We start from the raw sequence: 25,889 nt of genomic DNA, 5'->3' as shown, positions 1-25,889 counted from the left end.
ACCTCCCACTAGTGTTCTACTATGACAAGGAGTTGAGGGGTGTGGGTTAGGAAAGCTAATGGAGGAGAAAGCTTTGCCCTCCAAAATTGGCATGCAGGTTTTGCATGTTTAAACTCTGAAAATCTATCAACATGGCAAGGATACAGTTTTTCTTCATTTACTCAGGAGCCGTATCAGTGAAAAATATGACAATTCTTCATACAAACGTTAATTTTGTCCTTCACCCTCACACCAACTTTCAAATCTCTCAGAATCATGGGAAGGCCCGAGTCAAATTTTTGACATGGTTCAAAGGAGATTTCTGTCACCTTTAATAAACGTCTGGAATGAGCGTTGTGGCATATATGATGCAATAAAATGTATTGTTCTATTAATTAAACCCCTGCCTCACATGCCTCGCTCACTCTCCTAGCCCCCACTTTTTTTAAAAGTTTCATTTATCCTTAAAAATGTGGCCAGCAAGATGCTGGCTCATGTTTACCTTAGCCTATCTCTCCTTGGCTTCCCAAGGGTCCTGGCTATAGCTTAATGCACATTTTACGGGATTTGTGACCTGATGATCGCTTCGGCTGAAAAAAACAGGCAGGGCTCTATCTATTTTCACTGTGGTTCACGCCTCGGGCACTCCATTTCTTTGTATTTTTAAGGAATGACCCTGATTGATTGTTGACAACCAGACCTCCCTCTCCAGGACAAGCAGAGGAAAGGTCTTTGAGGATAAAGTTCCAGTTCAGTAGAAATGCCCAGCTGTATGTACAATTATGCAAGAAATGGCTTTTAACTCGCACACAATGCATTTACATGAAGCATTTTATAAGGCATCCGGGCCTTCTGTCCATGTGTAATGTATTTCTTTAATCTCAAAGTTGCAAAAGACATGATTATCACTGCTGGATTGTCCATACACAGGCAATGTATATGAGAAACCCATGTCCACCTTGAAACCAAGTGGGAACTTTCTTTTCCTCATCCCAAATGACAGTATGCAAATAGAGGTTCTTATATTTATTATAAATGCAATAAGCTTGGTTTCACTTGAGATTTCTGGATCACAATCTGGTATCATATAACTTTGATGCCACATGCTGCCATTTCTCAGAATTCCATTTCAAATGGTGGATTTTCACAGTCTATGAAACCCTCCTTTCAGCCACATGTCTCTCTTTTGCTGAAATGCACTGCGCATATCTTTGCACTTTTGAACTTCCAAGCACACTTTCCTTCATTTGAGATTTAGGCCTGTTTTTAGTTCAATAGGCACCATATCTGTCGTCACCATTTCTGTGCTGGATTTAGACTTCAAGGGGACTCCACCTTAGCCAGTTTCCTTCTAATAACTCTGGTCTCTTTATTTCTGGCATTCGAAGACTATATTTTACCCCACAAGATTTTACCTTGATCAAAGTTGGAAAATGTTGGGCAATGGTTAGTGATTTCTTTTGAGTTACCTTTTAAGAATGCAACTTCTAATTTTGGGAGAAGAAGCCAGGGGCACCGGTCAGGCAGACATCATCCTGTCAGCAAACCCTCAATGCTGGTGGCTAGTTTGGAAGTCAATTCCCCTGCACAGACTGGGCATCCTTCCAGTAGCTGCTCTGGCTTCCCTCTCTCAATTGACAATATTTCTCTCTGGGAAAAGTAGTCCTTTTGTTCTCCAATCTCCAGGTCATTCCCCTTCTTAATCTTCATCACCTAAACTCATCTTCCATCTTAATCTATACTATTATCCTTCTATCTGTTCTTCCAATGTACATGCTATTCATATAGGCCTTTACCCTGCCCCTACTCTTAGCATATACGTGTGGTTTCCGAGCTATCTGACCAAAAAGGAGATGGATGCTGCTCTTTCTAAAGAGAAAATCATTTTGCTTTTATTCTCAAACTTCTAACTCATCAGAGCCAGATTCTTTAGAGCTTTCTTTTATCTCTATCACATCAAAAACTCTAATCAATTTGAACTTGTATGACGATGCAAGGCTTAATTTCGTTATTGCACATTTGATGCATAAGTGTAGCTCATGTGAACACATTGAGATTTCTTTGGTGTGTACTTGAAGCAGGTGCTCACAAGAGGGCAAAGATGACACTGTGTATACATATTATTTCTCCATGCTCTCAGTAATCCCAGTAACTGGTCTTGGTTGTGCATATCTCCAATGTCCTTTAACCTTAAATAATCCAAGGCAGCTGGCAATGCTGTGGTTTATGAGTTGCTGTAAAATAAATCATGCAAAATCATTTTGAAAGCAAGACAATTTACAGTGTTTACATATTCTTTTTCTGGTGGTCTTAAGCCCCCGGGTTGTCCCTAATGTGTAATTATTTTCCATCCAGTTCTCACTGTATTTGATGGTCATCTTCTCTTCAGTATGCTTACACGAGGGAATAGAAATGTATAAAGCAATCTGATTATGTTTTCTTATTCCAGTATAACTTGATTAAATGGCTTGCGGTATTCCCTGCAAAAAAACTACTTTAATTTTGGGCATACTTTGCACATGTGCCATGGTTAATTCTGAGAACACTTTTTAAACCTTACAGTTTCCTCTGCTCAAAGCTGCATCTCCAAAGTTGGGTACATTTTCTAGGCAGGAAGGTCTTTCTCATTTTATTCAATGAAGGCCTCATCTTTATTATAAAATGCATGACAGATGATTAAAGTGAACCATGGTCTAAGACAGAACTGCATTTTTGTGCCACTTGTGTTTAACGTGTACATTTCAAACATGCTGATTGCGTTGAACAATATAAGAAGCTTTCCCACTGTGCTCGGTACTCGACATCTGAGTTCAAATTCTAAGACCAGACTCGGGTGGGTTTACCGCGATCCATTGATGTATTAAAGAACCATTGTCATCCTTATAACTTGGTTAATAATGTAACCAAAAAAGTGTGTTTGTGGGGAAAACTATGGAGAGGAACCAACGGTAGCAAAGCATTAAAAAACTGGAGGGCTGGATGCTTATGATTGTTTTGGGGTTTGGTTCCATTATGGTCTTTGTTTGGAAAGAGCATCAGTCAAGTGGGTCAAAGACAGCTCTCTTTTTGCTGTGCACCCCAGAGAACTGTTTATAATGTAGATGTGTTTGCATGGTTACTTATCGGACAGGAATATGGTTAGTGAGTAGTGTCCCTTTACTGAACAGGCTAAAGAGATGGATGTGGGAATGATTTCTAGGATTATGCCAATCTGGAGTACTACTTTGGCCTTACTGCTATTATAACTAAGGTTTTGGCATCTGTGTTATATTGTGAGAGCTAATAAATCTTCTTTGTTCAGAGCGGTACAGGATACCTATTGCACAAAAGTAAATCAGAAAGTACCAACCATGTTAGATGTGGCTCTGAAGGAAACCACATATTTGAGGATGTGAGTTTAAGTAAAACAAGGAAGTATGGTTGTTATGCATTTTGAGACCATACTTAAGAAGGTTGTGAGAAGTTTGAATTTGGCAAATGTTCTTGCTCAGTTATGTACAATACATTCTTTGGTGCCACATGCACTCATCCTCTCTATTATGAACGATTACTCATCCATCTGTTTTGGTACACAAACATTTATGAAAATGTAGATCAGGTTTGGTGGATATTTGTATTTGGAAGTATGGGCAAATATAGAGAAACATGAAAGACTGTGTGATTGGTCAAACAATATCTAGAGACTATGGGCCTCATTCTGACCCTGTCAGTTTGGAAATAAGTGTGCCGGTAAACTTACCGGCACTGTTGTTTCCGGACCAGCATATTACAGGTCTGCCTGCCGCAGCTGCCGTGTCCGACAGGTCGGACCCTATCGGGCACAGCAGCCCCAGCCGGCAGACCCGTCCCGGAAGCACTGGCACTGTTAACAATGTGCCGGTGCTTCCGTGTACCCATTCCCGTGGAGTCCAATGGGACTCCACGGGAATGAGGAACAACATTTTACCGGCACCTAGCTCCCGGTCCGCCGGGACTGGTAATGTCCCGGTTGCACGGGGAAGCTAGGTGGGAGTAACTTTTATGAGTCTGGCTGCAACCCATTGGTAGCAATGGCAGCGTTACTGCTGGACTCGTAAAGAGGCCCTATGTAACATAATTTATTTGTGTGAAAAATAATGTACCAGGAGAGAAGGTTTTGCTCTGTAGAATATTCAAGCAAATACGAAGTTTAAACGCACTTGAGTAAGACTAATCTAATATATATTGTAAATAAAATATCTCTAGATTCTTTAAAAAACATTGCAAAAATGTAAATAGTATTTAATTCTAGTTTTGATTTATAATATGTATGATGGTGTTGATGGGCACATGGTTTTGTATGCTTTTATTTAAACCTAAACTTAAATTCTTCTGAAATTGGACAATTGCAAAATGTACAAATGAATTGTAAACTTACAGATGTACAATTAGCAACTAAAACAAAAATACAAAGTCACTCACATTGAGATTGATTTTAGAAATTAAAATAACTTTTACGGATTTCCAATGTACATGTGCAAATGAAAACAATGTTTACTATTGTAAAATATATAACCGTCATTTCTGTAGAATATATAAGAAAATTATCAACAGCAAATGTTGCCCAAAGGACCGAAAATACCATATTGTATGTTTCTAACTCACCATGAAAGGGCCCAGATATCAGTAACAGTTATTGTAAAAATCATAATGAAATACTCAAAACGAAAGCATTAACATGTGATATTTGAAAACCTCATTAAGGACAGTAAACGATTGTGTAGCGTGAGGAGATGCCTACTGGTGAGCCATAAGAAAGAATGCCAATAAGGGCATCCCCAAAGGAGTGCCAATGATGCTGTGCCAAGCTTGTGAGGTAATAATGCTGTATCAGGAGGACGGATGCCAATATTGATGTCTCATAATGTTAATGGCCATAATGATGTGCCACTGCCAACAGTAGCGATGCCAGTAATGATGCCAATATCCCTATAACTTGAGGAAGGCCAGGGCACCAGGAATAGTGGCAGGAATGCAGCGCCTTTGAGCAGGAGCAAGCTAGAGTGTAGTATCAGGAGGAGGGTGAATGACAATGGTGTCGAGCCAATCGGAGGATTATAAAGCTACACCAAACGATGGATGTATTGTATCTGAAGGAAAAAAGCTGATAATTATATTCAGTGATGTCATTGGGGGCGATGTGGGGAAGGGGTGTCAAAAGTCATGCGATGTCACTCCCTGTGATATTATTGAGTGAAAAGTCCCATGATGTCACTTTCTCTGATATAATAGAGGTCAAAGAGCACGGGATGTCACTTCTTCTACTCCTGTCATTTTGCAGAGGCCACATCACTTGTCGGGCCCCAACATTATATGCAGGGACCTGCAACCCATTTGATCAAAGATGTAGGAATAGAAATAGTGAATTAAGAGGGAGTGGGTGCTACTGTGACCCAAGGACAATGAAAGCTCATTTTGATCAAGGAATATGTGCCTCGGAGGAGATTTTACAGTTTCACATAGTTATACTGTAAATATTTGACAGCGCTGTCATAGGCAACACAAATGGTAGGTAGACAGCCGACTCATCACTTGCTTCCCATGGAAAGTACGTCAAATTGCACACTGCGAGGTTAAGCCGGTTCCATATAAACCTAGTTCGTTATCATTCCATTGAGTGTGGTGCGGTTTTACCTTGAAACCAGTGCTTTAAGTGCGGTGAGCTATCGAGGGGGTGGGCTGCATGGGGGTGTGTGGCCTACATGGCGGGCGTGGCCTACCTGATTGGCGTAACTTGAAGTGCCCCAGCACTGGACAATACAAAAAAAGGTTTCTTTTTCAAAGTTCTGTCGATTCAATCTCGAATCAGTGACAAGCCAGTGTCGCATTGCACTGTGCTATTTCACATGTGCTCAATTTCTTCTGTTTCATTCCATAGACTGCTTGACAAGGTTTTATGCTTCAAGCACTCTATTGAATGAAACAAAATAAATCCATTACTTATGGAATAGGTGCTGGATTTCTTTTGTTTTATTCCGTAGGCTGCTTGACACATAGGGCCTCATTATAACTCAGGCGGTCTGGAAATAACGGTGGCGGTAAACCCGCCGCCACCGTTGTTTCCGGACCGCCTGATCCCGACTCTTGCAGGCGGGAGGTGATGTTCCCGCCAGGTCTGACCTGGCGGGTTTAACACTGCCCGCCTGCAGGCGGCCGAGGAAACACCGGCAGCATTACGAGATGCTGCCGGTGTTTCCATGATCCCCATTCCCATCGAGTCCCGTAGGACTCGATGGGAATGGGGATTAACACCATTCCGCCTCCGTGATTCCCGGAAAACCGGGGTTGTAATGCCCCGGTAATTCCGGGAATCACGAAGGCGGAATGGTAATACGAGTCTGGCGGTAACCAGGTGGTTTTACCGCCGCGGTTACCGCCGGACTCCTAATGAGGCCCATAGTCTATTTAATGAAACAAATGACATGCAGTGTGACAATGGCGAGTCACCAGCACTCTGCGGGTTCGAATACGTCACACGGAAGGAACACAATGTGGCTATTGGTGATACTGAGAGCCATGGCTCGATTGAGATTTTGGGAGACTCCCGGGGCTCAGCTCTGGCTAACCTTGCTTTAAACAAACTTTCAGAATGATTGGTTGGCACAGTGAAACATGCACATGGCACAGACCTGATACAATGCAGAATTTGCACCTGAGGAAGGGTCATTTGCCAATCAGGTGGCTGGAACAACGAGCAGGAATATACATTCTACGCCCGCTGTTCAAGCCACCAGACGCCCTTCCCCGGGTGGTGCCATGTTTATTTTTTTATGTGGGCAGGTAACAGGGAGCCAATGCTCGGGCTAGTTGTCCATTACCAGCCATGTCGAACCCCTCAACCCCCTCCTGCCATGGCGTGAAAGCCATAATTTGTTCCCGTCAAAAAAAGTTACACGTGTGCCTGACACACAGAATGTTCAAGGAATTCAATGCTATGGCATGGAAGGCACATGCTGAAATTCCTTTGCTCTTTTAAAAAGAAACTGGTTTTTTGTACCTGCTTCCACTATAGCCTGCAACATAACAGTGTTTCTTTTTTTATTATTTTCAGGTGTTCCAGATTGCATACGTGATCATTAAAGCTTCCAACTCGCCGCGGCCTGGAAACTGGATTCTGGAACGTTCCCTGGATGGTGTGACATTCCACCCGTGGCAGTACTACGCCATCACGGACACCGAGTGCCTGACCCGCTACAACACTGTGCCTCGCACTGGCACCCCTTCCTACACGAAGGACGACGAAGTGATCTGCACCTCCTATTACTCCAAGATACACCCACTGGAAAACGGAGAGGTAACTGCGAAGCAGCGCTGGGCTGGCGACAGCTCAGGCAGCTGAGAGATGTGTGCTTAATTGACAGGTTTTATGCCTGACAGCAGCTTGCCTCAGTCAGGCGATGCCTCCGCGCAAGAGGGGCGGCATGGCAGATGAAAAGCAGTTTCAAATTTATATTCTTTCGCAATATTTTGTCCCATCCACTCTGTAGTTGAAAAGTAAAGTTTCAATAGCTCGCCAGCTAAGGTTCAGCCGTGTCAGGACAGAGAGTTGCTGCGTGGCTTTCAATGAAAATCCAGTCAACAATCATGGTAGCTCCACAGTCTACAGAGTGCTGTCGAAGCCCCCTCTAAGACCGCGCAGTCGAGAGTAAGCACATAATAAAACAGCGCAAATGAAGAGTAGGCTGGAGAAGCTGGCTCTGTTCTTCTCTTATTATTGTACCAGAAATCTTTGCCTTTTTAATGAGCTACTTCATGTTTGCTTTTGGCTTCTTCCGGTGGTGCTGCAAGCGCCACGCAAAGGAAGGCAAAGCCAGTACCACTTAGAGAGGGGATTGTGGTCTGTGTTGGATATTACACACATACTTCTATTGTGCAGCACAAACAAACGATGACTGCTAATCAGTCTTCGTGTTGCATGCAATGAGACACATTCCTACTGTGCACACTCTTTCTATGATGTCATGAAAGGAGTGACGCCAGTAAGCCTCTCACGTTGCAGGGCAATGCTGTGGCGTCTTTTCTGGTGTTCTAGTCCCTACTGTCAATGTGATGAGAGCAGGAAGTTGGGCAGAGCAATGGGAGCACCCAAGGGTGGACTGGAAACCAAAAGAGGCCCTGGAAACAATGTTCAAAGTGGCCCCATATTACATATTTTGATCAGGCCCAACCCCTTTCCCATAAGAACATTTGAGAAGGGAGGCTTGTGATGCACAAGCCCACTGGGAGATCTCCAGAGTTCCCTGCAGGCCAGTCCGCCGGGAGGAGCACCAGAAAGACGTCAGCAGCAGTCTCTCTAAACTCCCTCTATACTCCCCCAGCCCAATCTACCACTCCTCTTGTGCTGTCAATGACAGTTGGGGCATGCAGGTGGTCTAAGCCGCGAGGGTATATCCATCCTGCACCCGCAGTCAGCTGTACCACAAGATATGAATGCGGAATGTTGCAAGGCATTTTATGGCAATGTTTGGGTATGAGACAAGTTCCTAGGGAGATGTTGGCAAGCACTGAGAATTGTGTACGTTCCTGGTAGTTTGATGCAATCCGTGGAAATGGGCACACAAGTGATGGCATTCATTGCCAGTGATGAAAATACTTTGGCATTTGATGATATTTGGCCAACTGGCCATTCTTCTTTAGCCAAGTTGGCTGCCTCTCCAGTGCCTGTGGGAATCAGCCTACATGGGCAAAGGAGATGGGGCTGCAAAAGCCAAAACTATTGGCTTTGTCACAATTGCTTCAGTTCTATATCAGGTCAACTTAGAAATTCATGCTTCCAATATCAGAATATTGATTTTCTGGCAACTATAAATACTTATTGAAAATTGGGGAGTGACATTGGACTTCCCTATTGGCCAATTTCAGGGCCATACGAGCTGGTAAGGCTTGCAAATAGAATAAAAGGCACATACATTGGGCAGTGAGAGAGGGAACTGCGTGACTCCCCCAGTCACCGCCGCTGGTAGGGCACTCATCATGGATGCGCTGCACTGAGAGTCCACTTCCTGCCTGCATCGTTATGTCTCGCCTGGGCCGCACCTGAGAGACACAACCGGGGCACGATAAATCCCCTGCCATCCGCCCCTTACTGAATCTTCGTCGGCCCACACTTGGCAGCCCTGGCCTGGCTTCTGCACCATCACTGCCACTTACTCATCTTGCCGGACCACAGATGCGGCCTGTTTGCAATCTTAGTACCACCCCTCCCGCCTCATCATACTGTTCATGGTGGCTGGGACCTAGCCAGTTCCTAGCAACTACTCCAGGCAGATTACTTTTTCTTTCCTTTATAGCACCCTTTTGACCCAAAGTGTCATAGTGGCTTTATAGACCATGCACACTGGTCGTACCTGCAGTTGGGGGCCCCGTAAACCTTGTTAAATGCCCTCGCTGTACTCAAGCCTTTATCCAGGTCTTCAGCTCGCATAACTCCTGGTAGAGCCCTCGGGTTAGGCCTATGACGCTTATTATTTCCACTATGTTAAGGCAGGATGATACATCACGGATAAGATGCTGCAGTATCAAAATGGACACCACTTTCTTTTTCTTTTTGCTTTTCTTCTGTTTTCAAAATATGTTTTTAATTTTCTTAAAACTGAATTTATGATGATTTTTTTGTGTTACAAAATATTGTAATTAAGTATTCTAGCTCATGAAATGTCCTTTTATCTAGATTTTGATGATTAATTTTTGAATGAATTGCACTTGAGCTAGCAGCACTTTCAGGGTATAAAGTAATTACATGTATTGATTGTGCTGAATAATCTTGGAAGTTACATAGTCTGCGAATGGGAGCATACACGGTTTACGTTAAATATGTATTTCCCGAGTTCCTATTGTAGTACGGATCCCTTCATGTGTGTTGAGGCTGAAAGATGGCATGAAGCACTATCAGAAACTGTGATATCATTATGCTATAGTTAATAGTGAGCATGCTGTTTGGCTCAGAACCAGATGATGCAGACATGGTGACGCACAACAATAGGTGGTATAACTGTGAACCAAGTGGTAGTGGGATGCAGCTACTGACTGAGGCTATAATGCCTTCTTCTGCGGGCTGTCCTAGCTGGTAACAGCCTGCTTCCTCAAGTTGATAGACTTGGCATAAGGGAGGGCCTTTAATGAGGGCTTTGGGACATTACCTGCCCTTTTCAGCCCACTGCGGAAGTTATTTCCATTAGCACCCCAGCATACCATCCAAGTGAAAATGGCTGCTTTGTATGGAAGAAAACGTTTGATGAAAGTCTATTCTCCACAAATAAACCCTGCAAACAAGATGGCGGCCAGGAATATGGGAAAAGACAGTCATGGATAAGTTCCACGTCCATGTTATTGGTGGCAGGCGGGTGATGGCCATGGTGGAGAGAGCCACGGTGAGGAGGCAGCAAGAAAGAGTATGGTTTGCTTTTCAAACAAATTTAGGGTCCAAGGCCATTAACGAGTCGGGGGAGCAAGTAAAGCAGTCATCACCTTGCATGGAATATGGGCCTTTATTAAGGGGTTCAGCCCGCATTCTGAGCAACCTATTTTGATACTGATAACCCTACAAGGTAGATGGAAAAATACTTATAATAGAGATGTTGTACTAAGATTATCTGCAAATAATGTCGAAAATTCAGTGAAAACATATTGGTGAGGGGACCTTATAGTGGCCACAGCATGTATGTGGTGTCCTAAAACAAACACAATGTATCCTGCAGCATGCACTTCTCATGACCACTCGCATTGTCATATGTGACAGGTTAGGTTGGTCTTCAAACTAATTCTTAAAGTAGGGTTTGCCTATATTTTTGTTGGCCCACACATTAGTTTTGTGTGCTGCATGCTTACCTGGCTGTTTTTGTTGTACCTGGCCTTGTGTCCCTCTGCGTTGTAGGTACATGCATGTCATGTGTGTTTGCGTGTCAGGAGCAGTTCATGGTGGGGCGTGCGTTATGGTAATTTAACAATGGCAGCACTGAGTTTTAGTTGCTTCTTCTCCATGTCAGCCCTATGTTGTCGTGTTGCTACTTCCTGCTCTTCTTCGATCTCCTCAACTTCTCTCTCTGCCTTCTGATGTTTCTCTCCTGTCACCTCCTTCTGACTCTCACATCCTCTACCTGCTATTTCACTCCTGCCCCCTCCTTTTGATTTATTTTCCACCAACCCTGCCTGCTATTTCGCTTACATAGACTCCTTTGAACTTTTACTGATGCCCTTCTGAGGTCTCAGTCCTACAACCTACTTTTGGCTTCCACCACTTTTGTCCTGACATCTAATTCTAGCATCCCGCTTTGACTTTCACTAACCTCCCCCTGATGTTTCACTCTTCCTCTTCCCCATGCTTCTTCTCCTCTTCTACTCCAAACTCCTTAGGCCACCAGTTCACTTTCAAGCATCTTCCAACTGGCACACTGACAGACTGAGCATGTCTGCTTGTCCCTGGAATCAACTCTTTGTGAGGGTTTGGCCCGGGACGCTGGAATTGGTGAAGGGCTGTGAGGGGCTGCTACCAATTGGGTCACCTGAACCTGTTCTGGGATATTGGAGCCGTACAAACCCTTTATTTGGCCTGTCGGCAATCTTGTAATTGATTCACGCTCTCCTGTAGCTTTGATACACTGCCTGAGAAGTGCACAGCTCTTCAGACTGTTCAGCATGTGAGAATGAAGCTGGTAAAACCATTAAGAAAAATCCGGTGTGTGAGGGAAATGTTGGGTCACCTTGAGGTTGCAAGTTTGCATCACCCCTAAGGGAAAATGCTGCCAGGAGACAATGGGCCTCATTATGAGTGAGCCGGTCGGGAAATAAAGGTGCCGGTAGCAAGTTACTGGCACCTTTTCCAGACCGACTCACTCCGTGTTTGCAGGTAGGGGCTCTGAACTACCAGCAGGCCTGACCTGCCGGGAGCGCATGTCCCAACCAGCATGTTTTTCACAGAAGCACTGGCACTGTTATTAATAGTCCTCGTGGACTCCATGGGAATGGGAATTTACTGTACCACTGCCGCTTGTGATATCCCGGTAGCACCGCGATGTCAGTCGGCGGTAACGGTAATACGGGGTTGGAGGCAATCCACCCGTGAGCCCAAGTTCTTACTCCAGTAACCCCAAGAGGGGACGGAGAAGGACAGTCTTCCCAATCATGCATGCGTAACTGTCCGGCATTTCCTTCTGCCAAGCGAGAAAAGGGAGGCCTAATTCATGTTCACTATTTAAAGTAAAAACGGAGAGTGCTCACAACATGATATCATGGAAAAGGGCATTTCAGAGCTAACCTTCGAGTGGGGAGTTCCCAATCCTTTCCGCGAAAGAAACCCCCTGTACCCGATAATAATCCCTGTTACTTACATTCCTTGTTTAATTATTTAAAGCGTGATTGCCCACTTCCACTTTGCATTTACAACCTTGAAGCATGAAAGAGAATTTAAAATATGCATCCCACGTGCCATGCCTTTTAAGGGTGTGACTTCCAGTGCATGCACAAGGATGGCTGACCCCTGAAGTCCACCTGCAAGGTGGGTTATGGTGGCCAGTGTGTTTCTCGTGGGTCGGCGTGTGGCTGGACCTTAGATATACAGGCAGAGGGGGTGGATAATGAGCCACTGTTTCTCACAGCCCCCCCTCAATAAATGAGGGTGCCTCAATGTAGAAACAGGTGACGGCAATATGCAAAGAATACTTTTCTCATTGCATCCCAGAGCCATTGACCTTTCTGATTCAGGTCCCCTAAGTATTGCTTTGTATTCTAAAGCATTTTCTTTCCGCAAAAGGAAATTATTTTAGTTTGCATAGATTGTGCGCCAATCACGCTCACCCTAATACATTTCTAATGACTGTTATTACCAAAAAACAAGGGCAATTGAAAGCATGTGAATTACTTCAAAGGGCAGTTTCAAAATGGCAGCAGAAAATATGGCGGCAGGAAGTATAACTGCAGCGCCCAGCTAGTCGGATACATTGAGTGGTGCACTTTGTCCTGGCCTACGTTCAATATTTAAACAAATGTGTGTCTTACGTTTGAAATGCTTTGCTCGCCACTGAACATGTTGGGCTCACAAATGCCTTTTCCCTTGAGCACAAAACAAAAAGAAATGGAAATAATAGCTAAGACCCTAAAATTAGGGGAAGTAAAAAGAGAATTGTTGCACCACCTCTCTGAACGAACACTGCCAAATAAGCAATTTGTAAAATAAGTAGGTAGTTTAATGAGTCAAGCAATTTTCCACGATGGTAGAAGCAGAGAGAGACAATTTTAGATGCCAGCGAAAGGCTTTCACAAAGGTAGGGGGATGAAAGAGGCTGTAAATAAGAAAACTAGAAAAACTTGCTCAGGTCTTCCTCACTGTAAGCCAACGATGGAGGTTAAAGGCTTAGGGTAAAATGTTCCCAACAAAGAGACCGCCATCTGTGTACAGGGAAATGGAAATAGGGATTTCTTTGTGTTTGGCATCGGCAGATTTGGTGCGCCACCCTGTTCTTGTTGTGGACCTGCAGACACATTTGCTGTTTTTCATTACATAAAGATATTTCATGTTCGTTTAAGTTATTTTAATCGAAGATACTGGTCAACGTTGATGGATATCACTCGACAACAGTTATTTATTACATAGAGGTGTCACGCGTCATTACCATCTAACCTGAACATTCTTACGAAACTTTTACGAATGAAAAATACAAGAGACATCATTTTATAAAAAACAATTTAGGGCCTGATTCAGAAAGCATTTTCGGAGACTTATGCCTGGAAACCTAGTAACGCTGCTGGAGTAAGTTGCTCCTATTCACAAAACAATTCAGTCACAATGTACACAAAAGGCAAGTCTGTGGAGCCAGCACAAATTGAGGATACGGTATTGTAGCATCTGGGTATTAGGTGAGTCTGACAGGAAGCAGGACCGACGCTGGTCCTAGGTAAGTACAAAAGGAAACTCTGTAATCGTTGCAGGTTACAGGGTAAGTGGTTCAGCAGGAGGGTACGGTATTAGCTTCCACCAGGCATTGGCGCCCATCCTGAAGTCCCTTCCAACCGCTGTTCCTGGAATCTCAGGACCGCTAGGTTCCATGTTCCATTAGACATTTCACCAGCATCGATCAGGCATACAAGATACTACAGGTATGATATGATATGATATGGCATTTATAACACGCCTATACACAAGTGCACATGCGCATAACTTTACTTAAGTGGATTAACACCCAGGAAAAGTGCAATTTAAGATCTGTTTGTAAAGCTTCCACGATATCTCAAAAACGTTTGTTAAGACAGTTACATTAAAACTGGACACTCTAGGTGGTAGTGTGAAATGAACGGTGAGAAAGTGATTTAAATGCCTGGTATGTGTTGAGTCAGACACGTATTTGATGTAAAAATATTTGCGAATTAGAATTTATATTATATAAATATTATTTTTCTCTCTGATATCGAGTTAGTTTATGCTGGAGCAATATGACAACCATTCAGAGTACAAATGCTGACATAATCAAATTCATAGATGGGGCAGGGGTGGGAGTGCACATTCGTTCATTCATTTTCATCATGTATAGAGCTCCTTTTACCATGGGTATGGTCCCAACACGCTGTCCAGAGTGTGGGAAAAATGCTAAAATGTGTGTGTGCATATAGCCGTTAAATGTTATAATCAATGACCAGGCCTCGGCTAGGCAACCATGTCCATTGGTACGTGGCTGGGTGGAGAGAGGTATACTAAGAGTGGAGGGGGCCTGTGTAAGAGGATAGTCATTATGTATGTGACTATGGTTTGGATTTCTGTTGTGAAAGGTAGCTGCATACCAATGGCAGAGGTGTTGTGCAAGCTGTTATTCGAGTGATGTGTGAAGGCAGATAGGTGCAGAAGTGAGGCCGTTCCTTGGGCTAAGATCTGAAGGTGCAGAGTGCGATAGGAATAAATATATTAGCTACACATTAAACATTGCCCACCGCTTGAACTAAGTGCAATACATCGCCCACCCTTAGTGTTCTTCAAAGTGCGATACACTGCCCATCCCCAAGTCCATTCAAGTGCAATACATTGCCCACCCTCGAAAAATGTCCCAGTCCAGAGACATTGCCCACCCTCAAATGCATCAAAGTGTGATACATTGTCCACCCCCAAATCCATCCAGGTGCAACACATTGCCCACCCTTAAATCCATTTAAGTGCAATGCCTGGCCCACTCTCAGAGATCTTCCAAGTGTGAGATACTGGACAAATGATTGAGTAAAAAGGGCAGGATCAGAGCCCAGAAGATAAGTAAAGGAGTGAAGCAAAGTAAATAAATGGAGAGGGTGGGAGCACCGGGGTAAGGTGGGTGAGGGGTTACCTACCACTGGTCAGTGCATATGTGTTTGGGGGTGGCGTGAGGGTGTCAGGTTATGGGAGGGAAGAGCCAGGTTTTAAGGGCCTCCCTGAAGGTGAGATGGTCCTCTGTGAGATGGAGAGTAGGGAGAGGGAATTCCAGAAGGTAGGTTCTAGGACAGAGAAGGAGGAACCTCCTGGTCTGGTGAACTTGAAAGGGGGGACTCCCAGAAGTTGTGATGAACCTGATCTGAGGTTTCAGATGGAGTGGTAGCGTGTACATTTGTTTTGGAGGAATTCAAGGCTTTTCTTGTGGAGGGCACATTGGGTAATGCACATGTCTTTGAAAGTGGCCTATTGGCTGATGGGCAGCCAGAGGAGCACCCTGAATACAGGGAGATATGTTCTCTATGGGAGAGTGCAAGTAGGAGCCTCGTTGCAGAGTTTTGGATCTGTTGCAGCTTTCTGAGTTCAAAGGCAGGAGCCTCCCTTGGGCTTCCACCACTCTAACCCAGGTTAAGCTAGTTCAAGTTTACCAACCTCCCCCACCTAAAAATATTTGGGGATCCTTAAGATGCATTCTGGAAACATGACAATATACAAATAAAAACATGAGAATATAAAATGAGATGCATGTACAAAGTACTCTAATTTTAAAAGCAAAATATAGTAATATTACAATGCAACAAAGCTTTGGATGCAGAATGACAATTTTCCTTCGGTGTCCATTTCTTTAGTTTTATCCACTATAGCAAAATGCACAAGAGCAGCAATTTAGACATCCTCCTTGCATTGCGCACATTTTTCTTCATCAAAAGGCCAAACAGCCAGCTTCATTCTTTCCCACGTCTACAAAACATCCTGTGTTTCACAACACAGTTTTGCCCAGGAAAACTGAGAAGAAAACAAAGCCCCTTGCTTTGCAGTGCCAATAACTGGAAGGTTTGTACAAGTTTGTCACAGTTTGGGGATTGTTGATGTAAATCACAAAAACAAACATGCACATCTGTAGTCCCAGCGTTACATAGAGAACTGACCCAATAGAAGCACACAATTGAACCTAACACTGGTTGGGAGATACGTACATTGCAAGACCTGTGATATCAATCCGAGCAAAAGCTCCTTTGTTATTAACATTCTGATGGGGACCGCCACAAATAACCTCTCTGACTGCGACTTGTCAGGCCAAGTTTTTTTTAAATTGTTTTCCAAAACAGACAGATTGACTATAGAGTCTCATTGGAAATCTTTATTGGAATACCAGGTCTTTTAGGGAAGTTGGCATCATGGCTGTCCCACTGGCTTGTCTCCCTTGGGCTTCCTCCACCCTAACCCAGGCATCCTTGACCTGGCAGTGCTATGGCAAGGTAACCCCAGTGACGCAATCCACACAAGAGACTTACCCAGGACTGCCTGGCAGTGGTAATAATAGTTTAGCATTTATATAGCGCTGCTTATTATTACCCTCGGTGTGTGGTGCTCATTTATAGACCTCGGAAGGATGAAAGGCTGAGCTTGGCCCTGCCGGATTCGAACCTGCGTCAGCAGGCTCTGCAACAGATTTCAAAGCAAGCGCTCTACTCGCTGTTCTATCGGACCAGCATGGTAGTGATGCTCCCCACTGGAATGGGATGGTGGAAGCAGTGGCATAGCTCACAACATGTCGAGGAACGGATGGGCATCCACCCCTCGGCGTGCCAGTGCTGCAACGCCCCGAACAAAAGCAATGACCCTTGAAAAAACGTTTCTATATTTAATCAGTAAAATAATGTATTCCATTTTGTAATAATACAATCATCAATGTACAATAAATGAGGACAGGTGCACAAAGTCTTCTACCACCCACCAATTTGAACACAAATTCCAAAAATGTAATAATGAAGAAATTAAATAAATCAGAATCATGTACACATATACATAAAATTGAACACTTCAATTGACCAGTGTAATTTCTCACACCAACCACTTGCATGCCTCACCCTCTCTTCATTCACATACTCAAACATTCACCTAAAAACAATGCTAAACACTGAAGAAGTAAAAAAACATTAAATTATCAAGAGTCGCAGAGTGATGAATCCTGGCTAGCATTTGCTTTTTTTCCCTGTGCTTAAATGCTTAATGAATGAATGCCCCGATGCACAATGCATCGATTGGGAACTGAAGTCCAACTGGTAGAACACCAATCAGAAAAGAGCTAAAAGCTTGGCCAACTCGAGTTTGAGCTAGGTCAATTTAAATTCATCGAAACCTATGCCTTCATCAGGGCCACCATATACAATTCCATGCAAGAATTGGTTCTGCAAAGTTTCTTGTTCCAAATTAGTGTGTTCAAAGCGAAATTCGCTCTTTGAGACTAGCAAGGCACTGCTGAATATGAAGGACCTGACACTCCTATACAACCCATGTAAATCAGGGGGTCAAGGATCTCTCCCCTCCTTATATGCCTGTCAAACCTCTTTATTTTCTGTTTACGAACAAACCAACGTTAACTTCAGATCTCATGCCGGGCTCTGTTATATCCTGCAGGGAGAGAGTTTTGCTCACTGAATTATCTGATAATGAATGCAACACGATCAGTGAAGTGTCGTGTGCTGCTGTGCGGGGGCGTCATGCTCCGCTCTGAGGGATGGAAGTTGATGAGAGAAGACTAAAAAGAGACACTGCACACCCTCAGAGGAGAGACCCTAGTCTTTTCCTTCAATAGAGCTAGGAAACGTCCAGGATATTTGGAACTCCATAGAGCCTATGAGAAGATGCAGGTTCGAATCCCCATAGAGAAACCTGAGGAAATGTAAGAGGTACTTAAAGTAATCAAATAAAAAGAAGGATTGGACAAGTAATATTTCAATGGTGGCCAGAATTAAACAAAAAATACAAAAAGCAGATAAAGTGAATTTACAATTGAAGTAATTGAAGCTCACCTGGCCAATCCTGTAAACTGGGATTTCCACCAGTTGGCAGCCAGCAGGATGAGGAGGAGTTGTGCTATAAAATCAGAGGCAGCTCATTCTGAACTTGTCTCAGTCAGGGCCTGGTTCCCTGTACTTCTCTCCAGATGCTGCTGCAGGAAGAGTAGCTGTATCCTGAAGGAGGAGTTGCTGCCTGGGGGAAGGAGCCTGGAGTACCCTGGAGCCCTGCCTGCCTGGAAGCTGCCCGAAAAGAGCTGGGGGAAAAAGATTGGCCCAGGGGAAAGGATGAGAGTACCCCTGCAGTCCACGTAAGTCAAAAGGATGGAAGAGCTTACCTGCCTGAGAATCCTGAGCAGAGGCTGACGAAACTGACTAACCCAAGGGGGAGAAGGGGAGTACACCTACAGCCAGAAAGGTGGCCGCCTGAGAAGCCTGGGAAGAGGCTAAGGCAAAACCTTGCTAAGAGTCTGGTAAAAAGAGACCAGGAAAAATGCAGGACCCCTGAGAGAAGAGGGCAAAAGCAATGATCCCTGCAGAGGAGAGGGATGACAATCCAGGTCCCCTGAGGACATGAGGGGCAAAGAAGAAAGAGCAAAATAAGGTCATGCAGATAGACTCCTGAAGGAAAGGAGAGTCATGCCGTGAGAGGAAGAGAGAGAGAGAGAGATAGAGAGAGAGAGAGGGAGAGAAGAGAGAGAGAGAGAGGGGGGTGAATGATGCGAAGGACGGAGATCGAGAACCATAGCACAGGACCCATATAACCCCTAGCCTAAGAGGTCCTGCACCTAGAAGACAAGCTCAGGTCCCAGATTGATGGCTTCGCGTAAGGGGCCCTATTTGTCTATCTGAGGAAACTGTAAGAGAAAAACCTCTTTTGAATTGTTGAATATTTGTTATTTAGGGAAGGACTTTAAGTTAGATATTCTACCCTCAATACATTTCACGCATGGGAAGGACTTTAAGTGTACATTCTTCATTGTACCATGTGATTTAGCTATTCTGACAACTCACTTTCAAGGAACTTTTCATTCAGGAAACCTTTATTTTAAGTTAAAGGATTATTCACTTATAATGTGATATGCAACTTTTTTTTAGGGGCTTTAGTACTTTGGAGCACCTTTTTAGTTCATAGGTGAAACATACCTTCAGTTTGCATTATTCACACAGGGGTGGACTTTTAAGTCAGTTACGTTTGAACATTTTGCTTTATTTTATAAACGCTGTTTTGGTTACATCTGTCTGAGACCAACGTCTGAGACTCTTCTGTTCGCCATGTCATCGGACTCGTACTGTCTGTGGTTCTTCCCAATGCCATAGGTGTTCTCCCCGTGTCGATGGCTGCCTACCTCCCTAGGGATGTTCTAACTCTTCTTGACCCAATCCTGCTTAGCGTTCTAAGGGAATTAGGGGAGGGTGCCTCTTCCACACTGTACCACAACCTGTCACACACGCACAGTCTCACCTGACCCTCTCCTATACTGGGTTCTAAGATGTTCTCCTCTCCTCCACGTTTCTGTTTCCCTGATCTTACACTCCACTTCCTACCTCCACCCTGTGAGGTTACTTTTCTTTCCTGCTTTCACTCTCACCCTTATTTATATTCCTCCGTTTCCTACTACCATTCTACTACTCTCTTTGCTGTTATTTTCTCCTTCGTCCTTACCACTACTCTTTCCCCTTTCCTCTACTGCCCGTACTCCATCACTTCTTAGGGCCTCATTACACGGTAGGCGGAGGACCAAGGTGCTATTAGCACCTTTGTCCATGCCGGTAAAATACCGGCACCACCTTGGAGGAAAGGGGAATTACCGCCCTATTCCAAGGTTGGCGGGGCGGTAATTCCCCCTTCCCCCATTGCCCTTCTCCATTCCCATTTTTCCCCATAGGGCTCTATGGGAATGGGGAAGGCGCTAATTACGGTGCCGCAAATTGCGTAATTGGTTTTTAATGCCTGTTAAATAGCAGGCGTTAAAGTACCAACTCGCAAAGGGACCTCGTAGTAAGGCGGTAAGGGTTTAACCCTTACCACCGTCAGTGTAATGAGACCCTTACTACTACCACTCCCCATCTACTGCTACTACCACTTTTCTACTACTGCTTCTCCTCTCTCTGTACTCTTACTACTAACCTCTACTACCACCACTACTACCACCACAACCACCTCTCACCTCCACTCTTGCTCCCTCCACCACCCCACCATTACTACCACATCCTACTGCTACAACTGCTAATACCTCCTCCTATTACTACTCACTCCTACTACACTCACTCCTCAATCCCACGCACAAACACTACACATACCCCCTCTCCAATAACTTCCACACTCCTTCAGCACTCTCCTCCTCTGGTCTCTCCGACTTCACCATCCACCCCCTGTCCCCACCCAACTACAACCCACACTTAACCCATCCCAACGTACCTCTTAAATAGCCCACCCCCACCAAGGATTGATCACTCTCCCTAACCATTGTTACCTGGCTTAGCGGGGATTGGAGTGACAAGGAGGGGCATGGGGGCTTATAAGTGTTTTTAAACCCTGTCCCTTCTCCATGTGACCTTGCCACATTTCTTTTTTTTTTTTTAACTTTTCTTTATTGGCAAGGAACAGTAGCTGGTTAATTACACATTACATCAACAAACCGTGTTACATACTTTAGAGCATGGACAATAAAGCAGAGCATTAGCAATAAACCATGTACATTCGCAAGTGCGCATTGAGTCTAATGAGGCTGCTCATAGTTCAGATTACACAACTGCCTGTTCTGGTGATGGGGGGGGAGATAGGAGCTCCAAGTCAGCCTTGCTGTTCAAATAGCTACAAAACTCTTTCCACACGTTTTTGGGGCGAGCATTCACATGCATTGTGTTGATATAGTCCTCCTCACACATCTGTGTCCTGGTAAGACCCCTTAACCACATTTCCAGCGAAGGGGGGGATCGCCGCTTCCAGCACTGCAGAATGCATCTCTTAGCCACTATCGCCCCCACATTCAAGAATTTAGCAACACGCCTTGCCCCAGTACCCTCCCACAGCCCGAACAGTACAGCCAGGGGGTCAGGGTCAATCCGGAACCCCACCATCTCTGATGCACAGCCTCACAGAATGAAGCCAGCTCCCCACAGGACCAGAACATATGGGCGTGATCCGCTTTGTTGGATCTGCATCTCTGGCATGCGTGAGGCTGATCATGTGTGAATTTCCCAACCATGTGAGAAGTATAATACAGGTGATTAAGTAGCTTATATTGCACACATCTAAATCTAGAATTGAGGGACACATTTGGTGTACACATTTTTGCCCACATATCATCAGTGATGTCCAACCCCAGCTCATGGCTCCAAGCGTCCCGGACCTTGTGGGATGATTCTACAGCTCGTGCTATCAGCATTTTATACAGGGTGGATACTATGCCCCTACACCCTGCAGAATTAGCAATGTAGCAGATCTCAGGGGACTCAGGGGGTTCGTCCGGGTACGAAGGCCACTTGTCTTGGACTGCCGCTCTGAGTCTAAAGTATTGCAGTAACTCCAGTGATGACTTGGAGTGTCCTGGCCTCCATGTCTGTGGGGTGATGAATTTCCCCTCAGGGAACAAGTCGGAGAGTGCACGATATCCCAGGTCCAGCCAGTGTTGCATGAGAAGTTTATCCTGTGTGGGGGCGAGGCCCGGGAATGACCATAAGGGCAACCATTTATAGTACGGGCGTGGTTCGGAGTGGGATTGCAGAATCTGTTTCCATGCCTTGATTGTGGTGGCCACTGGATCAGCCGGGGCGTCAGAATGGTACGAGTGAAAGAGGATTAGGGACATAACATTCACCTCCTTGGTCGCCAGGATCTCGAGTTTAACATGAGGAGGAGGGTCTTGGTGTTTATACCAGTGTGTTGCATGCTGGGCTTGTGCAGCTATCCAGTATTGGGTTAGATCCGGTGCGTTAAAGCCCCCCCTCTCGTAGGCCAGTGTCATTTGTTGCCACTTCCTGCGTACAGCCCCAGAATGCCACAGGAATCGGGCGCACCCCGCATGCAAGTCTGTGAAATAGTGCTTCCCGGGACAGAGCGGGACGTTAGCGAATATGTATAGAAGCTTTGGAACTATAATCATTTTGATTAGCGACAGTCCCCCTGAAAGGGACAGGGGGAGGTTACACCACCTCTTCATTCTGACTTCTGCATTATTCCGCGGCAGCCACATAGTTGTCAGCCAGTAAGGAGGATCTCGACAGGGATACCTGGACCCCTAGGTACTTAATGCCCTCAGGGGCCCACCTGAGCGGGAATTCGCATGTCGGTTGGGGAGTTGCAGGTGTGAGTGGGAAGATGCCTGACTTGGTGTAATTTATGGTGAAGCCCGAGAATGTACCTATTTTGATTATTTTGCGGATGATTGGGTCAAGATGGACCGAGGGGTCCCTGATGTACAGAAGTACATCGTCCGCATACAGTGATATGATTTCGGGCATGTCACGCAGGCGTATCCCCTTGCGAGTATGCTTCTCTCTCACACTATCCGCCATGGGCTCGATAGCCATCGCGAACAGTAGGGGAGAAAATGGGCACCCCTGGCGTGTCCCTCTATGGAGGGTGAAGGAAGCTGACAGATTAGAGTTAACCAGGACTCTGGCCACAGGGTTGGTATAAAGCAGTTTGATGTAGGAGAGCATGCATGGGCCGATCCCCATCTTCTCAAGCACCGCCCATAGGTATTGCTATGAAACCATATCGAATGCCTTTTGGGCATCTAGTGTAACAGCAACCACGTTAGCTTTAGGGTCAATTCTAGACGTTGAACAATCGCCGGATATTTAAGGCAGTGGAGCGGGTGGGGACAAAGCCACTTTGATCCGGGTGGATCACATATGTCATGATGGGGAAGAATCTGTTTGCAATGATCTTGACAAATATTTTGGTGTCAGTATTCATGAGGGAAAGAGGTCTGTAGGAGCCGCACTCCTCCAGAGGCTTGCCCGGCTTAGGGTGCACGGTGATGGTGACCTCACGCAGGAACTGGGGGAGAGTGGCAAGGCGTAGAGACTCGGTCCACACCTCGTGTAGGCGCGGGGTCAGTAGAGCAACATGCTCCTGATAAAATTCGGCAGTTAGGCCACCCGGGCCGGGAGCCTTTCCCTTGGGGAGGGCTGAGATGGCTGCGGTTATCTCGTTGAGGGTGATGGGTGCGTCCAATTGCTCTTTAGTGGCGTGGAATATATAGGACATGGGGATACGGTCAAGGAGAAGATCCAGATCCTGTGGGCTATGCTCGCGCTGCGGGGCGTAGAGGGCAGCATAGAATTCTGCAAAGGTCTCAAGAATGGGTTGGTCAGACCAATGCCGCACTCCATTCTTTTCAGTGATACTATCAATCCGGGTTCTGCCCCCCTCAATCTGGGCCAGTCTGGCCAGCGTTGGACCAGGTCTTTCCCCTTCGCCATACTTCCGAGCCGCAATGGGTCGGGCGTAGTATCGTATCTCCCTGAGGGCATGGGTCTCGAAGGTTTCCAGTTCTGTTCGTATCTGCGCCAACTTGGGTGGGGAAGGGGCGGAGGAGTATTCACGCTCTAGTTCCTTGAGTTTGGCCTCGGAGCGTCGTAAGGAGTTCCTAATGTCTTTCAGGACCCAGCTTCCCTAGAGATGCACATCCCTCTGATGAACACCTTGAATGCCTCCCACCAAACCCTGTCGGTTGTGTCGTGACGTTTGTTGTCATCCAAAAACGAGGTGATATCTTCAAGGATTTTGGCCTTGAAAACTGTGTTGTGTAATGCCTCTGATTTAAAGTGCCAGTTGGAGTGGTGAGGGAGGGCAGGCTGTAGAGTTATGTCCAGTGTCACTGGGGAGTGGTCGGAAAGCGTGCACGGTAGTATCTGCATGCAGAGAGCTTTCCCCATGAGCGCAGCCGACAGGAGGAAGAGATCAATTCTAGAATGACTGTCGTGTGCTGAAGAGTAAAATGTATGTTCCCTAGCCTTTGGGTTAAGCGCTTTCCAGGCATCGATTAGGCCATCAGGGACCATGTGGGCATGAAGCCGGCAAGCGGCTCTGGATATCGACCTGGGTGCAGTGCCTGATCTATCCAGCTCGGAGTCTAATATGAGATTCATGCCCCCCCCCCCCATGATCGAGACCCCGACATATCTCTGGAGCAGGATGTTGATGTCATCGAAAAAATCGGGAGTATCTATGCTCGGGACATATGTGCTAACCAAAAGGCACTCAGTGTTAGCAAGCAGACAATGGAGGATCACATACCTACCCTCCCGATCTATGTGACTAGTGCGTAGGGAGAACTCCACTGATTTGTGAATTAAGGTGAGGACACTCCTGGACTGAGAGGAATATGCTGTGTAATATTTGTTGGGGTCCCATGCCGGTGCCAGAGAGGACGAGAGGTGCGCAAGGGCGTGGGTTTCTTGCAAGAGGAGTATTTTGACCCCATGCCTCTGAGCGTATGCCGTTATCCTGCGGGCCTTCGTGAAGTTGCTGAGCCCCCGGATGTTCCATGACATTAGCCTAATAGCCATGTTTCAGTTTTAGGGGGCATCCCAGCACCGTGTGGCCTTGGTTGTGGAACATGTGGTGGTTATCAATGCAATGGTGCACCATTCCGCCCTCCAGGCCACTACCTCCTTGCCATGTTTGATATAACATCCCGCAACTGTACCCCCCCACCCTCACTGCCCCCCCAACTCAGCAGTGCACAAAGACCCACCCGAAGACCTGATGCGAGCGTGCCAAACCCAACAGGGCACCGCCCGCCTGTACGCCCAACTGGGGCGCAACCAGTGATCATAACATGCCAAACTCGGCATTGCAGCTGCAGCGGGGGTCGCTGCTGCCGTGAACCCAACTTAAATGAGTGAATGGTGCAGTGCACCGTGGATCGTACAGTGGTATCAAATAATACAATTTCTGGGAGGCATTACAACAAGTTACAACTAGTAGAGGATACGCAGGATGCAAAATCCATAAGTTCAACAAGGGAGATGCAGACGACGAGTGTGTTGGTGGTGCACAAGAAGGCCCACCTACGAGGGACAGGACGGATTTCCTCAACCATCATCTATTGGCTCACCCACCGGGCCAGGAAGCGGAATGTGGGATTCAATGAATTTCACTGCTTCCTCCCGTACCGTGAAAAAATATAACTTATTACGATGGGTGAGCTTCAGCCGTGCCGGGAACAACATGGCGTATTCAATTTTCCTCTCTCTAAGCAGCTTCTTCACGCCGTTGAACTGCCTGCGCTCCATTTGCACATTGACGGAGAAGTCGGGAAATATGCGGATAGTTTGAGACTCCAGTTTCAGCTCCCCCTTCTCCCGGGCCAAGCGTAATATGCGATCTCTATCCCTGAAGCTTAGAACCTTAGCAATGATCGGCCTGGGGAAATCACCCGGCTTGGGACGGGGAGGTCAGCGCCCAGTGAGCGCGTTCAATCGTGAAGAACGGGGAGAGTTGAGGATTGCCCAAGAGGTCTCTCAGGAGATTTTCAACAGCCAGTTCCATCTTGCCTTTGAGGGCAGTCTCCGGGACCCCCACAAAGCGGATATTGTTCCTGCGGGATCTGGACTCTAAGTCGTCACACTTCACCTTGACTTGTTTCATATCACGCACCAGGTCAGAAACTGTGTTTTGGAGAGTGTGTACCTCATCCTCATTGGCCCCGATTCTGGTCTCGGCCTCCACCCGCCTGGCGCCGTGCCGA

The 25,889-nt window shown here is 45.8% G+C and overlaps 1 protein-coding gene across 7 annotated transcripts in view; it reads left to right on the top strand.

Moving 5' to 3' along the window:
* The window catches only part of LAMA2 (laminin subunit alpha 2), a 3,027,572-nt gene that overhangs the window by 735,520 nt on the left and 2,266,163 nt on the right, over positions 1-25,889 (top strand). For all 7 annotated transcript variants that reach the window (XM_069607473.1, XM_069607470.1, XM_069607476.1 and 4 more), the window contains exon 4: positions 7,049-7,291. In XM_069607473.1, coding sequence (XP_069463574.1) covers positions 7,049-7,291 — 243 coding nt within the window. The remainder of the gene's footprint in view (positions 1-7,048; positions 7,292-25,889) is intronic.

This window comes from Ambystoma mexicanum, chromosome 4q (genome assembly GCF_040938575.1).
Source record: "Ambystoma mexicanum isolate Mex_15411 chromosome 4q, UKY_AmexF1_1, whole genome shotgun sequence".
Lineage (NCBI taxonomy): Eukaryota > Metazoa > Chordata > Amphibia > Caudata > Ambystomatidae > Ambystoma > Ambystoma mexicanum.
Note: the sequence above shows the minus strand (reverse complement) of the source record. Positions and strands in the feature narration are given on the sequence as shown.